Source organism: Rhopilema esculentum, chromosome 13 (assembly GCF_057945365.1).
Source record: "Rhopilema esculentum isolate cy_ngs chromosome 13, ASM5794536v1, whole genome shotgun sequence".
Taxonomy (NCBI): domain Eukaryota; kingdom Metazoa; phylum Cnidaria; class Scyphozoa; order Rhizostomeae; family Rhizostomatidae; genus Rhopilema; species Rhopilema esculentum.
The window spans coordinates 11,531,042-11,547,221 of record NC_142827.1 but is presented as its reverse complement, the minus strand read 5'-3'; the positions used below and the strand labels follow the sequence as shown (position 1 = coordinate 11,547,221).

The following is a 16,180-nucleotide window of genomic DNA, read 5'->3' as shown; positions in this document are numbered from 1 at the left end:
TGTTTCTGCATGTTGCAGGTTGCAGGCAACCTTGCTTTTTTCAAACTCTTTCCTGCGATGCAAGGAGAATAGACAAAAAAGGGAGAACATGTGTTAAGGAAATAAGGTCGACTCTTGATAAAAACCGCTGTTTCGTTTGAAGCAAAGGAAACCGAGTTATGCTGGAAGTTACATCGCCATGCTAAAATAAGCAACGAAGACAGGCCGCCAAATGGAAGAAGAAAACCAGCACCAGAGATATATTTACACGCGGAGCGGCACATTTACAGTTAACCACGACTCAAAGATACCGGACTTGAAAGAAGATGGCACTTGAGAAGCGTCATTCCCTATTCATTGAGGTGCGACCTAACAGATCAGTTTGTGTGTCATACGTGTTGGCTGAATGGAGAGGTTTCTTTGAAGATGCAGGTACCACGGCGTGCTCATATTCAACCTCCCTAACCGCAATGACACTTTCCACATTAAAAAGCCTTCCGAAATCATTTACTGCAATAGTCATGGTTGAAATTTATCTGAAAATCTCGATACAATTAACAGAAGAATTGAAGCGGTCATTGAAAGGAAATGAATCGTCTTTAAAAGGATCACATTTTTCACTAACGGTCTCTTTTTGACAAGAAGTGATATTTTTCATTAATAACTGAATGCCGCAGCTTGTATGTGGTGATTTTCCTACAAAATTTGGTAGCTTCAATTGCTCGATTCAAGTTTTTAAGCACAACCAAATAAAGCAACAATACTGAAACAATGAAATTATGTTCTCATTCGAAGCAGCTTCTAGAATTAGCCATCTCCTATTCTAATCAGTTTAATAGGCCCCCTTAATTAAAGGAATCTTTAAACTTGACAGGTTCACTTCATTATCAGAAGCCCTCTAGCAGTTACAAAGAAATGCTTTCTCTGGCCAATGAGCAATGCTTCCTCAAATTAGCAAGGAAGACATGGCGTGGTCAGGGTGTGGTCAGGGTGTGGTACTTTAACATGATTTTCATTGAAATTCCTCACCGTCCTTCGCCGTATAATTTTCCAAGTTAATTTTCCTTTAGTAATTTTCCAGTTACTAAACAAACAACAGACATTTTCATTATTGAACCAGGAACTGGTAAACCTTTGAAATTCTTACACTTTTTTTCATACGATACACCATCCTCATTCTAATGTCAGGCAAATTCAACATGTTTCTTTAATCATCATGAACCACTTTCCTTAGGAAAATTGCTTTTCATTGATAATGAAAAACGTACGATATCGTTTAAGTTTTTGATCAAGAGAACATGGAAATTTACCGCCATCGAAATGTCTTCGACTGCAAACCTATTCAGTATTTCCAAGTGTTTTTTGGCATTTTAGCAAGCTTGGCTTTTTTACATTCGAATATCGATTTTTGGTTTCTAAGAAAACATTTCACCGGAAAATGCAACGCAAAGTAAACAACTGAATTTTTTCATAATAATATTGATCTTTAGTGAATGGAGAGATAAAAATTAGATAATCGATTTCAAAAATTCCTAATGTCAACACAAAATCGGGAATGTAACGGATTAAAAGCACAAATAAATAACTTTCAGAATAAATCATACGTATGAAATCACAATATACTTCAATTCAAAGCTTTTTCAAAACAAGGCAAGCCGAATCTGAATTGAGAGAATAACTCTAGGCTGCCCAAAACTACATCAAAAAGTTCTAATTGCTGTAATTTTCTGAAATCTAGTTGATGTACATGCTGGATGCTTTCTGGTTTGACTTCAAAACGATATCAGCCGGGGAGGCGACTTTTGAGGCTACATTAGGCAAAGAGGACGGAGGAATTAATAAAGCCAACCCACGTAGCAAAATTTTGAAAGAGGAATTACAACAAGGATAAGCACGAAGGGTAAGGAACAACCATCACTGCCAGAACTTTAACACAAGTTTTTAAGGTCGAGAGCAACCATCTCCTTTCGCTCCCCTGAAAAATGTTTGCTTACTACAAAATGACGAGAGATAAGGAAGATGGTATTTTTATGATAATTTTATGCTACTTGCCTAATAATGCTTTTCGGGTGAATGGGGAAGACTCGAGCTTAAACCGTTGAGGGTTGTAAGATAAAAAATCCCTGTAGACAGGGGGCCGGGATGACTCCCAAATGAAGCTTACCAAAGAAGAAGCTGTAAACTAGCTGCAGTCACGTGAAAAGTAGAAACTCCCTTTAATTTCATAAAGTTATTAGGCCCAAGCAGTAGCATAGCTAGGACGTGTCCAGAAAGCCTTTGGGATAAATTTACCCCGATATCCTTGCACTCAAACAATAGAGCAAGAAACTGAAAGGACACCTTCCAAGATATAACCTTGAATATGTGAAAAAGCTTCCACTATTCAGCTCTTACTGCATGGAGCAGCATCCCTATCTCAATCAGGGAACTGCCAACCCTCCCGCATTTCAAAAGAATATTAAAATCATACTTCAAAAGCTGAAGTATTTAGTTTGTAAATTTAATTTGAATGAATAGCCTTTTGATATGCTGAAGGGATTTATTGTGTATAAACAACTTTATATGAATATAAATATGAGTGTGAATGAATATGAATATGAAGGTTGGATTTGGGGGGCAGAGGTGAAAAATATTTTACTCATTCACGTAAAATCTCGTACTGAGAGCAGTACGGATTCATGAACAATTAGATAGAGAATAACTGTCTACTGTTGAGCTTTGAGAATGGTACATAAAACCATGGACAAAACATAACTGAAACAAGAAATAAAGAAAGGAACAAACAAATAAACAATTATATAAATATATCGATAAATATTTCAGGCAAAAAATCCGCGTTGAGAAGGAACACCAAAAAAAAGACCAATTATAGCCCCAAATGAGCTGATGGTTTCTGCAATATACAAAATGCCTTCTTTTACGAGAGATATCTTTGGAAAAATTCAACAATTTAATGCATAGTTTAAAGTATTTTAGCTTACAAGGTACTCTTTTTAGAGTTGAGGTCATCTGCTTGCACATTTTTCTTGAAGAAGTACACGGGCAAGATTTCTACTAAGTCCTAACCTCAAAAGAGCCAGTTTGTCTTTTTCATCATCCTGTTGTTCCTGCGAAAAGAATATAACAAAGGCTTTAGGTCATTATTTACGACGCATAACATTAACGCTGCGATCATCTTGCTAGTCTCCCGGAATCAATAGTAGATTTTGTTTGCCAAACAGGGTGGCATGTAAAATTATGATGGGGGTAAAACTGTCTTGAAAAACCCTAGGCTATCCGAAGAAAAATAATCTTAACTTTTACGGTGAAGTGAGAAACAAACTCATTTTCATCTAAATTAAATATCTAATTGAGGAGTCTGCTGGCCTTTATTTTGCACATATGCCTCCAAGTTTTCAGTTAAAAACTGTGGTCAATTTGTTGCAACATCCTACCCTTCATTGGGCTTTGGGCTCTCAATCTCACAGGGGGACACCAGGGCATGAGAGTTTAGTGTTAAGATAATGTCCGTTGGACGCAAAGAGTGATCTGTGGGTCTTAGCTCAATGGTTATTCAATCGTATTCTACGTTTCACGCTTAAAGATGCTTATTTGCTTTCAAATATGTAGCAGGTTTTTGCTTGTAATGCATAACTTACAATGAGCCGGATAAACAGACTGAGATGGATAAAAAGAGGTCGGTTTGCTTTGCACTCGAATCCATTCGAAATTCTTAGCAACAAGGGCAGGTGATTCTTGTTCAGCGGTGGATTTCTTGCAAAGCAACCTGTCGGATGCGAGACGTTTTTAATTCGCCGTCAAAAATACTCCAAGTGATCAGCTCAACTGATTCTGGGATCATTTGCAAAACTGGAATCTTCAAAGCATTGCTGGTCAATAGGGCAAACGACAACAAAGCACCTTCTAAAAGAGGCCCGATCCCGGCAGTTCTTACTTAGGTTCCTTTCTTCTCAACCACGACTTAACAAGTTGTGAAAAAAGGTTCATGGGCGTAAGCGAGTAAGCCAATGATGAAAAAGGCAGATTAATACAGGAGAATGCAGGAGTGTTTAAACAAACACTAGACCAATGTGAAAAACCTTCTGTGATGCTTCATGTCAAGCAAGAATGACCAGAATTCAATTTTGGCGTTCAGCCAAACTTTTCAGAAAATAATGCTAGAATTACTAAAGCTATTCTAAATTTCAAATCAAGGCTACCCTGTTTGAAAACGAGGCTAGCGCAGGCGCCGAATAGCAGCATATTTGTTCGATGAATACAATATTAAACTGCATCTTAAACATAAACAGCTAACAAACTAACGCAATCAATTAATCAACAAATATTATATATGTAGTTATGTATATTTAAATATACTTAGCCCATATTTTTCACTTAATTTGCTATCACTTAATTTGAAATTATGCCAGAATATATGCTAAATGACATTTTTTGGCCAAAATTATGCTAGATCTAGTCACACTGTGTTCAGCTTTACATAAGAGGCACTTCAAAATAAAACTGTCATCTAGCGACGACTGATATGAACCTTCAGTTTTAGTTCTCTTTGTTATCACCCTTACTTATATTATCGGCCTTACTTTGGTTCTCTGCCTTCCCTTTTGTTATTCTCTGTCGATCCCTGCTTTCTCTTCCGTGTTCTGCCTTCCCTTTTGTTCTCTACCCTACTCTCATTCTTTGCCTTACATTCGTTATTTGCTTTATTGCCTTGCTCTGGTTCTCTACCTTCCCTTTTGTTACCTGCCTTCCCTGTCGTTCTCTGTCTCATATTCTGTCTTCTCCCTTCCCTTTTGTTCTCTGCTTTACATTCGTTCCTTACTGCCTCACTTACATTCTCTGCTTTCTCATCCGTGTCCTGCCTTCTCTGTCGCAGAGTCCAGGAAACATTACGGTCGCATGGTCATTGACCGGAGGAAGGTTTGAAAAACAATAGAAATTTGGAGGAAGGTTTTGGTAAAATAAAATTTTAAAAAACAGTTGAGAACAGTCATTTTGCACTTGTTTCTTCGTTGGCCTTTTAAACCACACGTTGAATCTGTCGCAGAGTCGATAGGTGGCATGAAATGACACACAATTTTTAGGCCACGTACTTTCACGGCAAGTAAATAAAACTGAGGAGAGATGTTGTTCGTGTTCCGTTGTGCTGAAATTTTCAATCTACATTGTATCATGTTCCCATCAATTTTATTAGTCAAAATTTAAAAAGAAATATTTTTCTTCAGCTGTAATGTGATCCCTTGTGCCCTAGCCACTCCCTAGTCACGCCCTGTCCAAGGTGATAGCTTGAAAAACAGGGGAAAGGTTTTGACGGGGAAAAATTTGACAGGAAAAAGGTTGAAGACTTTTCTGGACTCTGCTCTGTCGTTCCCTACCTTCTATTCCGTGTTCTGCCTTCCCCTTCGTTCTCTGCTTTACTGCCTTTCTTACGTTCTCTGCTTTCCCATCCGTGTCCTGCCCTCTCTCTCGTTCCCTGCCTTCTATTCCGTGTTCTGTCTTCCCTTTCGTTCTCTGCTTTACATTCGTTGCCTTACTGCCTTACTTATGTTCTCTGCTTTCTCATCCATGTCCTGTCTTCTCTGCCGTTCCTTGCCTTCCCTCTGGTGTTCTGCCTTCCCTGTCTTTTCCTGCTTCCCCTTATGTGTTCTGCCTTTCATTCCGTGCTCTGTCTTCACTTTCGTTCTCTGTCCTATTGCCTTTCGTTCCTGCCCTATTTATGTTCCCTGCGTTACTTTCGTTCTTTTAATTCCTTTTAATTCGTTCTCCCTTTCGTTAAGAGAAAAAATATATATTCATTTATATTTATTATTTTTGCCAAGTTTTCTGTCAAATTATTTTTAGTCACTGTAGAGAAAAGGTCACATCAGTTGCCTTAGTTGTTCTAAGATAAACAGCAGAATATAAATTATGTATACATGTCTGCCTGCCGACTTCTGATCCCTGCCTTTCCCTCCCTTGCATACATTATCTGCTCTCCTTTTCGTTCTCTGCTCTCCTTTTCGTTCTCTGCTCTCCTTTTCGTTCTCTGCTCTCCTTTTCGTTCTCTGCTCTCCTTTTCGTTCCCCGCTTTCCTTTTATTCTCGCTTTCCCGAATGGCTTTATAAAGAACTCTGTACTTGGCGAAGATTGTAATCATTGCAAACGATAACTGTTCTATAATTCCATCGCAGTTGCTACCAGACCAGAGAAAAATTTTGTCTTCAGTTAAGAAACAATAGCATCTATATTTTTCAATAAGATTTTGAAATAAGACGCTCCCTGCTCTAAGCACAATTACAAACTAAAATTACTCACGTTAATATTGCCACAATGCAGTTGACCGAAGTATTCTTTCGAGTTGATAGACAATTGCAGTTCTTGCAAGCAATGCATAATTTCGTATGTTTGAGTGCTGCTGAAGATTATCTAGAAACAGCAAGAGAAAGGAGTCTGAATACATTGCGAACTCAATATACTCCTCACATTTTTACAGTAATCTACTTGAGCGCCTTTAATAATACTTGATTGTCTTGATCGTATATTAGCTAGGGAAAGTTCGAAAACCTCAGATAAAGCACAAATAATGTGATTTGCAATAACGTTTGTTAAGTCTAGATCTTGCTATATGTTGTAATTTCACTGATAGGTTGACGAATATTCAATACGGTGTTAATTAGAAAGGTAGATTGGTAGCCAATTCAAGACCCAATCATCTTATTACAACAACTCAGCTGCCCAAGCAATCAATTCGCATTCTATAAGTAAATTGATTTTGTAGGTGGAAGGTTTTTGTAACGGTTTTTTACTGCTACCCAGGCCTTCTGCTAAGATTCAATTTGAGCCAAGGTTCGATAGACTTGCTCCAAGTCTAAGGTTCGACGGCTCAGGACCAAAGTTCCACGCGACCGGTGAAGTAATACCTTCTGACTAATTGGGCCAGTGTCTGGCTAACTTGTCTGGCAGACATTTTCCAAGTTGCTGGTTGATCGGGCTTGGAGTGCCATGCATGCATATAACTATCACCCCAAGGGATACGCAAGGGGAATGAAATCCTGTTAGGCCCGAAAATGGAGCCGCATCATGTTGATCTAGATAGTAAATAGAAACAATTTTCCCGTTTCCACGCAGATAAGTTTGCCTGAAACAACGCCATTGTAGTGGACGAGCTAGGGCTACACAAAAGGCAGGGCCAGCTTCGAGAGGCGCTACTAGAACAACAGAAAAGGAGTTGAAATCCCGAATGATACCAGCCACACGCTTATTGATTGGCCAATGGTTGATTGACAGTTTACTGGCCAATGGCAGCACGTTATGATTGTATTTGGGAACTGAAGCTCTAACCACACAAGCGATTCTCTCCATGACGCTAGCGATAACTTGTACAATGCCTCCTTTACACCCATAGCCCTAACCAGTAGAAGAGATTATCGGTCTAGATCAGTTAGGACCGGATTTACCCAGAAAGGCTAGACCCTTTATCAGCGCAAACTCAGTTTGCCCGCATTGCTTCAGAAATACTTACAGAACCAAGAAATAAGAAAAAATGAGCGAAAAATCTGCGGCGTAAAAGGCTGTTGAAATCCCCATACTACCATAGCCAAATCCAATTAGAGGATTGAAACAACGAGAAAATGATTGGATGATTGAATCATAACATTTTGGGATGCTAAAGACAAAACACAGGTTAACCCACACCATAGACATACAAATAACATTTATAACATTCTCACTTTCTCAATGAGATATTCATAATGAAAAGGAAACACAATGGGCAATGGCGTCTGAAACACAATATTTGATTAAACTTTTATAAGACTGTTGCAATCGATTATTTCAAACAAAAAGACCCTAAGTGTCATTCGCTAGTTTTCCCCAAAGTCGCTATCAAAATCTTGTGCAAAAAATGAAATTTCTTCAAACTGTTTTGAGAAAAGCTCAAATTCTGCAAAATATGTCGCAAATGTTATCAACTTTAATCGACTAACGGAATACGCACTTAATATTTCTCCAAGGCGAAACAAAACATTGTTAAAAAAGATAACCTTTTCGTGTTCTAGCATCGGCAATGCATCTGTTAGCAGCGTCATCCAAAACCTGGGCACAGAGACATAAAATACGATGAAACTTCATGTACAAACAAATTTACAGACAGACGGTTTGGCATCGTGTAGCGAGAGGGCCTACAATTTCAAGACATGCGAGAGGCCTACGAGAGGGCCCTCTGTATTTAGAAGTAAAAGACAGCAAAATGTGCTAAAAATACGCGATTTACAAATGGTGGTTTTAAAGAGTGTTTGCCCATTACTCATTGGCTCCATTTATTCTAAAAGCACTCCTTGTTTGAAGCAAAAAAAAACGTTATTTCTGGGTTAAACAGATGGATACCATGGATCCTCGATAAGTGCCCCTCTAAAGCGGTCAATAATTGAATGATTAGCCCATCCCTTAAATGAGCGCCTTCCGTGCCTTATTTATGAATATCATAAAGTGGAGAATGCTTATAATGATGGGGAAGAAATGGAAAAATGTATTGATTTTGAGAAGAGAACTAACGATTTACTGTTTACTGAAGCTAAGAGCAAACTGATTCCCCAGCAATTGAGGTTTAATTTTTATATGCGAAATTAAAAAGTAATAAAGATATAATCAGCGCCCCATTTGAATCAGCACCACGTTCGAATGAGCGCCCTCCCCCTCAAACAGTGGGGATCATAATTGTTAACTTTTGTCGAATGTCAGGCTGATAATTATTAAAGGTGAGTCAATTCTAAATTAGTTCCACACAAGTCTATAACTTCTTGGGAATTACACCATACTATGCCACTCAGGTATGACCACAAGACCAGTTTAGAATTCTATATCGAGGGCAAACGTTGATCTTAGCCCCTAAATGAAAGATTTTCCTCTTTTATAGTATTTAATTCTCATCTACAATTGTTATTCTTCATCTTGTTGAGGCGGAACGACCGAGAATCTTCAAATATGCGAGGCAACCCTCCGTCATGGATACAGAGAGCGTGCGTAATAATGATTTCGTTCCACACGCATGTTTTTTTACTCCAGGAGGGAGGGATGCCTCACGCATTAAAAGACTTTTGGTTCCTTTCCTTAGCAACATCTCACCTCTGTGGAGCCAAACTTGATGACAGCAGTTGCATCAACAGCTTTCCCGCTTCTTGAAAGTTTTCTTCGTTATATAGTTTATGAAATTCTCTGTATTTCCCTGGGAAGCAAGAAGTATCAGTTAACCAAACATACAAATGTTTCCACAAAGTAGCTTGACGGACAAACAATAGCATTCCCATCACATTCTAATCAATCAAAAACAAGCCCTGAACGAATGCACATGCAAGAATGAAGAAGGAATAAGAAGGAATTATGTAAGAATTATAGGAATAAGGTTAGATGAAAATATGAGTTAAAGGACAAATATATATGTAATTTGTAGGCGAGGGAAATGGGAAATTCCTAGAAGCACAATTGATTATTTATCATAGAGACAAACCTATGGAAAGTTACAAAAGTTTGGTACTTTGGGACTGTATCTGAGTTTCGCTATGACTTTTTTTGTAATATATTTTGTAATGTCTAAGATCATATAAGTCACAGGGTGGATTGTATCAGTTTTTAAGTGCTCTCCCCAAAAATGTAGCTCAGTAATTAATTAAAAAAACCTTGAGAGGATTAAATCAACTTGTTCATATGTGCAAAATTTTTGTTCAACTCAAGGTGAGTCTAGTTTTTGGATCTACCAACTACCGAAATTATAGAAAATTGAAGAAATTATGGCAACTTGAAAAGAAGTAAAAGAAAATTGAAGAATTTATTGATAAATGGAAAGAATTGGCAAAAACTAGAAAAACGAATAAGCTTGACCACTTGGGTTAAATTGACCTTAAACTGTGCTTTTCATGACTTATGTTGTTGTTGTAGTATTTGCTGTCCTTATTGCAACTTCTAACTTGTTGCAACATCATAAAACTAATATTATAGCGCAGTTACTGTTGTATCTTCTTTACCTGATATATTCGATGGCTGACGATGAGAAATGACAATGATGACGACCTTTGGACACATTTGCAGTCACAGACAATCCCAACCCTTGCACAAACAACGAAACCAAATGCAAGAAACACCAAACAATCCCTTGCTAAGCTAATCTAAACTAATGCCAAAGGCAACTTTTAATTAATATGGTAAATAATCCTAGGCGATCGCAATTTTAATCTTGGAGAAGCCGCTAAAGAGATGCCTATGAACGAATGGCATTCCAGAACTACCCTGAAAGGCAATATAATGCGTGGCTTTGATTGTAAGGAAAATAGAAGAGACTGATGGTACGTTTGTGGATACAAAGAATTAGAAGTGACGCAGCCATCACAGAAAAGCAAGGCTCTTCGTGGTGGGTTATTTTGTATACTTAATGTCTTTGGTTTAAGGTAAATGAAAAGATCGAAGGCCTAAAAAATTGTACTGTTAAAATACCAAGTTTGGGAATCCGATAAAACTGACGTTAAATATGCAAATATTATTTTCCAGATGTCTTCACCAGTGACGGAAATTATTTGAACAACTATTTCATAACGAAATTCTTATCATTCAACAAAACATGCACGCCCGAATGTCGATCAGTCTTGGCAAGAAAAAGCTGTTATAAAATTTACCAAGCTTCTGTAAGTAAAAAGCAAGTTTTACTTTGCTAGGATATGAATTTGAAACCTCAATCCTACATTAACAATTTTCAACAATAATTCCCTCAAGCTTAATATACATCTTACGTCATTGGACGGCGTCTGGGGCTGTCCTTTTTGTACTTTTCATACAAATCAACAAAACTAAAACCAACACAATACTTGCAATGTACCATCCATAGCCAAAAAAAGACTGAGGGTCACCGAGTTCCGGCTGTGAATGGTACTTACAACAAACAACTCTTGATAACACTTAATTAAAAAAAAGACAATTTCTAAAATGAAATTAAAGAGTACTAAGGCTTGTCTCAATAGAGATGTCAGAAGGTCCCACGAAAGCTAGAATGTAAGACTTGATTTAATTATTGATAGAGTAATTTCTACACATCAACCAACATCCCGAGAAAGACCTGAAAAGACCGAAAGGTGAATCACTTCATACAAACCTCGTAAACCTTTGATGGAAATCCTACTGTTTTATCTGAAAATCCTTGGAAATCCTTTTGTTTTGATGGAAATTTCTTACTTTGTTTGCAAGAATGAATCGCCCCTCGGAAAGGACAGATAAATATCTGCTGCTGTTAGGATTCCATTTATCCGTTGTCAAACCGACCCGTGTCTTTGATAAAGGGACTGATAAAGGGACCCAACAATCATGCTATTTTCTATCATGGTACAACGAGTATTTCAATATAGAAGAACATTGTACTGAGATCTATCATCAGAGCAAGAAGGATCAATTCCTGTGATGCCAGAGATCTGGCCAAAGAGAATTAAACGAAGGGCATGGTACTGTGGACAGTGCAGAAGTATATATATATGTAGTATTTATCCTATTGCTGTCTAGAGTGCTCAACTTATCGGAGCGATTAGACTATTTATTTTAGTCTATATATATATATATATATTTTTCATCCTCGTTGGCTAAACTGCAAACTTCAAACAGGCAGTGGAATCCATGTCTGAAACGATTCTTATTCAGGACACTAAATTGAGCAAGGGGCCTTGATATATCGGATACGCGATATGTAGAACTTTGTGGCCATTTTAGTAGCCTGTGCGCGAAATCGACTGGTTTTCCCAGAGATTAATTTAGTTGAATGGAAAACTCACGGTTTCGAGAAACGCTAAATTTTCCATTTAACTAAATTCATCGATAGGAAAACCAGTCGAGTCTGCGCACAAGCTATCCTTTTAGTGGCAGCCGATATGAACAGTTAATTAAACGCCTCTAAAAAATACGCGGTAACGTTAAGCATGTTAAAATAGATACAATTATTGTGGTAGCGAAATTTGTGTAATTTTTTAAAAAAAGAAAAATATCAAAGAAAACTTAAAACACAGGAAACCATATTTGAGCCTTAAAATTAATTTGCCAATAAGGACTAGCCTGTGAAGGTTTTATCTTGATGGAGAATCTTGATAGCCAAGGCAAAGAAGAGTGGGGAGAATTCACCATTCTTGGTGACTTAAACTAAATTAAAAACAGCAACCTCAATCACAGACAAGTTTTGAAAAATATTGGAAAGCTACCATCTTAACCAACACATAAAGGATGAGATACAAAAAGAAATTAGTAACACCCTTGATGATGTCATTAATATTTCCTAACTAAATAAACCTTGCCATTCTTGGTTGCCTTCATAATGAGCGTGTTTTTGCTTTAGAGTGGTGCAAAACTAGCTACAATGACAAAGACATTACGATCGAAGTTTAACGCAAAACTAACAACTAAGGCTTTTCGAAAGAGAGAAACTAATCCCACTAAATTCCTCTCAAGAAAATGTCTGCAATCAAAGCTTGTGAAAAACTATATAACAAGCTCGTGAAATGATTCTCTTTGATATTGTTGAGATGTGACTTATATTTATCTATGTATGAACATGAACATTTACCATTATGAAACATTCTCCTTTCAGTGGTGCCTAGTTCTCTGACCGCGCACCACGTTTTTGTTACTTCGATTAGCAAGATGGCAGTTTGTTATGTTAACATTTTCTCTAAGTTTTACCTCCGTCATGATTCAACAGATTCAACAGATAGCGCTTCTTTTCCACTGTCTGATCTTTCCAAAATATCATTAGTACAGAGTTATATGCCTCATCTCTTCAAATGATTTGCTATTGCAATCAAGGCAACTGGTGACAATCTTACTCTTATTTTTTCTTATCCTTCTCTTGCCAATCCTCGCATTCTTTTTTGCTTTTCCCTACATTTTCCATATTCAATCACCTTTTTTCTTGCCATGCCTTAGTGTTCAGCTAGCTTATTCCTCCTGAAATCTTACTTATCTTTTTTACATCTTCATTTCAACTTACTTATCATTTTCATATCTTCTCTTCTTATTGTCTCTTATTGTCTGAATTATCTTCTCATTTCTCTCTTAGTTTATGTTGTTCATATTTTTCCCTCCCTTTTCAGTCCTTCTCCCTCACCATCTTTTCTCTTTTTCTCTTCCTTCATGCTTTTACTTGCTTTATTTTGCTTCGCCTTCTTTTTCCTATTTTATCCTTTATTCTTTTCTTTCTCATTTTCTCCTATATATATCCTTCTCACCTTCTGTTCCTTTGTTTCTCATTCCAACATGTCATTCTTTCTCGGCATTCTAATTCTGCGATTTTTTTCTAAAGCCTTCTTAATTGTCGCTTTATCTTTAAATTGTCAAATAAGTTAAATGAACCTAAACTTTTTCACAATTTCAGTTCAACATAAAAAAGAAGTAGCTTTTGCAGTTAACAGAAACAATTCCAAATTCACTATTCATTGCTTTAGGACTACAGCATGGAGATACTGTAGACTGAAATTCTTTTAAAGTTTATTTAAAACAGTGCGTGCAAGAGCAACAAAGAATATCATGCAAGTGACCGGGGTTTCCAGATATTCTTATGGTTGTAAACTTTTAATTTAATAGCTCTTAATGCGTCTTTCAACTGAAACTACAAGCCTTGAGAAATATTCTTGGATCTTTTGAAAAAAGCTTTTTTCATCAGAAAAGATGAACACGGCAGCTCCTCTGACACCGCACCCCTCCGACACCGCACCCCCTCCGACACTGCCGCTCCTCGGACATCGCACCCTCTCTGTATCGCACCGTCTCCGACACCACACCCTCCAACATCGCCCCCCTCCGACACCGCACCCCTCCGACATCGCTACCCCTCTCCTTCAAATCAATGTAGGTTGTGTAGTTGAATTTAATAACTACCTGGAAAGTCCATTGGACAACACACCGAACCTTTCATATTGCATGGAAATAAATTGTAAGGAGGACGCAATATATATGTTCAAAAATTACAGAACACCAGTAGCTGTTCTTGTTCGTTCGTAAAATACTGTGGTCGCAAACCCATCAGGAGCAATGCATAAAATCCTTTTGCAGAACAAGTCACATTGGTGAAAACAGACAAACAACATGTGATTGGTGCTTCGGCAAAATTCGTCATGGCTACAATAACTCGGTTTTACTGTTTTTAAAGCGCTTTGCCTGTATCAATTAAACAGTTGAACTTAAATCACAGTGTGCGCAAACGCGAATGAATTAAAGTTGACCATTGTTTCTATAAACGAATGTGTTCAACGCAATAAGTCAAAAATCCGATTGCAAAACTTAATACTGTTACGAGTCTGAGTAAAAAACGGACAAAGCAAGGCACTTTTTTGCGGCTTTTTGCGTAATGAGATTTCACGGTACGTTGTTTCAGTAACTAGGGAGGATTGCAGTACAAACAGATTTGAGAGCTTGACCAATTAAACAGGAGCCATTGCAATAAATCAAAGCTTAAACAAATCGCTAAGATTTATTCACTTTTTGTATACACCATCGAGGCAAGGCCGTATGCCTTTCCTGAAATTATTTTCTCACAGGTTTTAAAGGCCTTTTATAAGAAGAGTAACTCAACAAGCATAATCAGATAAGGAATCCTTTAGAAATCGGAGCACGGTTGCTCATAGCCAAGTGACTCGAAGTACGTAACAACTAGCCAAGTGGAGCAGAAAAATGACAAGGGCCTGGGGACAAAAGTTATGTGACGTCATCGCCGATACCTGTTACAGCGCCACAAAGAAGCATTCTGTACGAAACATTTTGCATTGAGAATTTAAAAAGGAATAACGCTTTTGCAGAACGAAAGTTGTAGAGCAAAAATAAAGATAACACGCTTCAATGATAAATTTTTTCTTTGGTACTTTGTCACATTTGTTTTCTCGTTTTTATCAAATTTTTATTCATTTTAGCTTCATTGTAGTTATAAATATTAAAATTTCACTTCGTATCTTGTAAATTTTGGTCGCTTTGATAAACAAGACAAGATTTTTGTTACTAACTTGTGGTAAAAAGAATGCACCCACTTTGCTAGAATTATGAACTTTGTGCTGAAATTAACGTTGTTGGGTTTTTGTCTTCCAATGCGAGTGGTAAACCATTCTGTTGATATTTTAACCAGCTTTCAGAGGTATTACGCATGCGCTGAAAACAGCAACACGTTCCTTCGATAATTGCTCGCCATAGCAACAAAAGATTGAATTTCAAGAAGGGGGGGGGGGGGGGGGGTGGAGGGCGGTGACATACCCAATCACTATGAATCCAAGACGAGAACTGAAGGAGTCAAAGTTTAATATTTATCATCGCAGCAAACCACAAAAAAGGATTTTCAATGCACCATACCGCAATCCACTACAGACAAGCAGTACTGCGAACAATATTACGCGTCAGACGATAACGTGCTATTCACAACCCAAAGATAAGCCGGGTTGCAAGACTTGAGCCAACCGATATCAGGCTCTGCTGAAAGAAATTTGCCAAATGAAAACCTAAGAGCCCTTCTACATGCAGTCCCCAGCAAACATGGTGGCCACACGTTCAAAGACTACGAGAAAAGCCTACAAATACAGTACACTTAACTACAACAACACCAGAATCTTCAAACGGTCATTAAACACAGCTCTGGGATAAAGTACCCTTTTCATGAAAGTGTCCTTTACATTTGACATCATGAAGAAACAAAGAATACTCCGTGAATGAGGGTATTAATATACCACTCTGACTGTAGTGCCTGTTGCACGGTCAATTTTCGAATTTTATCAATTAAGGTACACGATACTAATACCCAGTTACAAAAGAATAAGTAAAAGCTGAACCATTTTCAAGGAAAATTATGAATGACGAAAAGCGACAGTTTCATCATCAGGTAAATTGACACTTTTATTGTGCATAATTAATTAAATTTGTTTTGGGTAAATAATTTGTGTAAGGAGTGAGTAGATTGATTTGAGATGTAAGACACGGATAGAATGAAGGATTTTCATTTATCTGAGGGGAAACTGACAATTGCAATTCTGATCAAACACAGCGAAACAACGTGAATTCGGGGTAGCAGACCAAGCCCCCAGCCTCCACCCCAGTGGCGTAGCGTTACCAGGGCGAAGAAATATTGTCCATAAAACAGACATAATTCTTTTCTGCAGCAATGGTTCAAGTGAGAAGCGCGATATTTCCAAGGTCCCACAAAAAATATACTCAAATATAGCCTATGAAA

General features: G+C 37.7%; 1 protein-coding gene across 1 annotated transcript in view; it reads right to left on the bottom strand.

Moving 5' to 3' along the window:
* Positions 1 to 2,845: 2,845 nt before the first annotated feature.
* LOC135691592 (nuclear pore complex protein Nup85) overlaps positions 2,846 to 16,180 on the bottom strand; it is a 45,872-nt gene continuing 32,537 nt past the window's right edge. Inside the window, exons 22-25 of the mRNA XM_065209478.2 lie at positions 9,079 to 9,178; positions 7,998 to 8,049; positions 6,271 to 6,381; positions 2,846 to 3,086 (exon numbers count right to left, since the gene is read on the bottom strand). Of these exons, the coding sequence (XP_065065550.2) occupies positions 2,985 to 3,086; positions 6,271 to 6,381; positions 7,998 to 8,049; positions 9,079 to 9,178 (365 nt within the window). The 3' untranslated portion in view covers positions 2,846 to 2,984. The remainder of the gene's footprint in view (positions 3,087 to 6,270; positions 6,382 to 7,997; positions 8,050 to 9,078; positions 9,179 to 16,180) is intronic.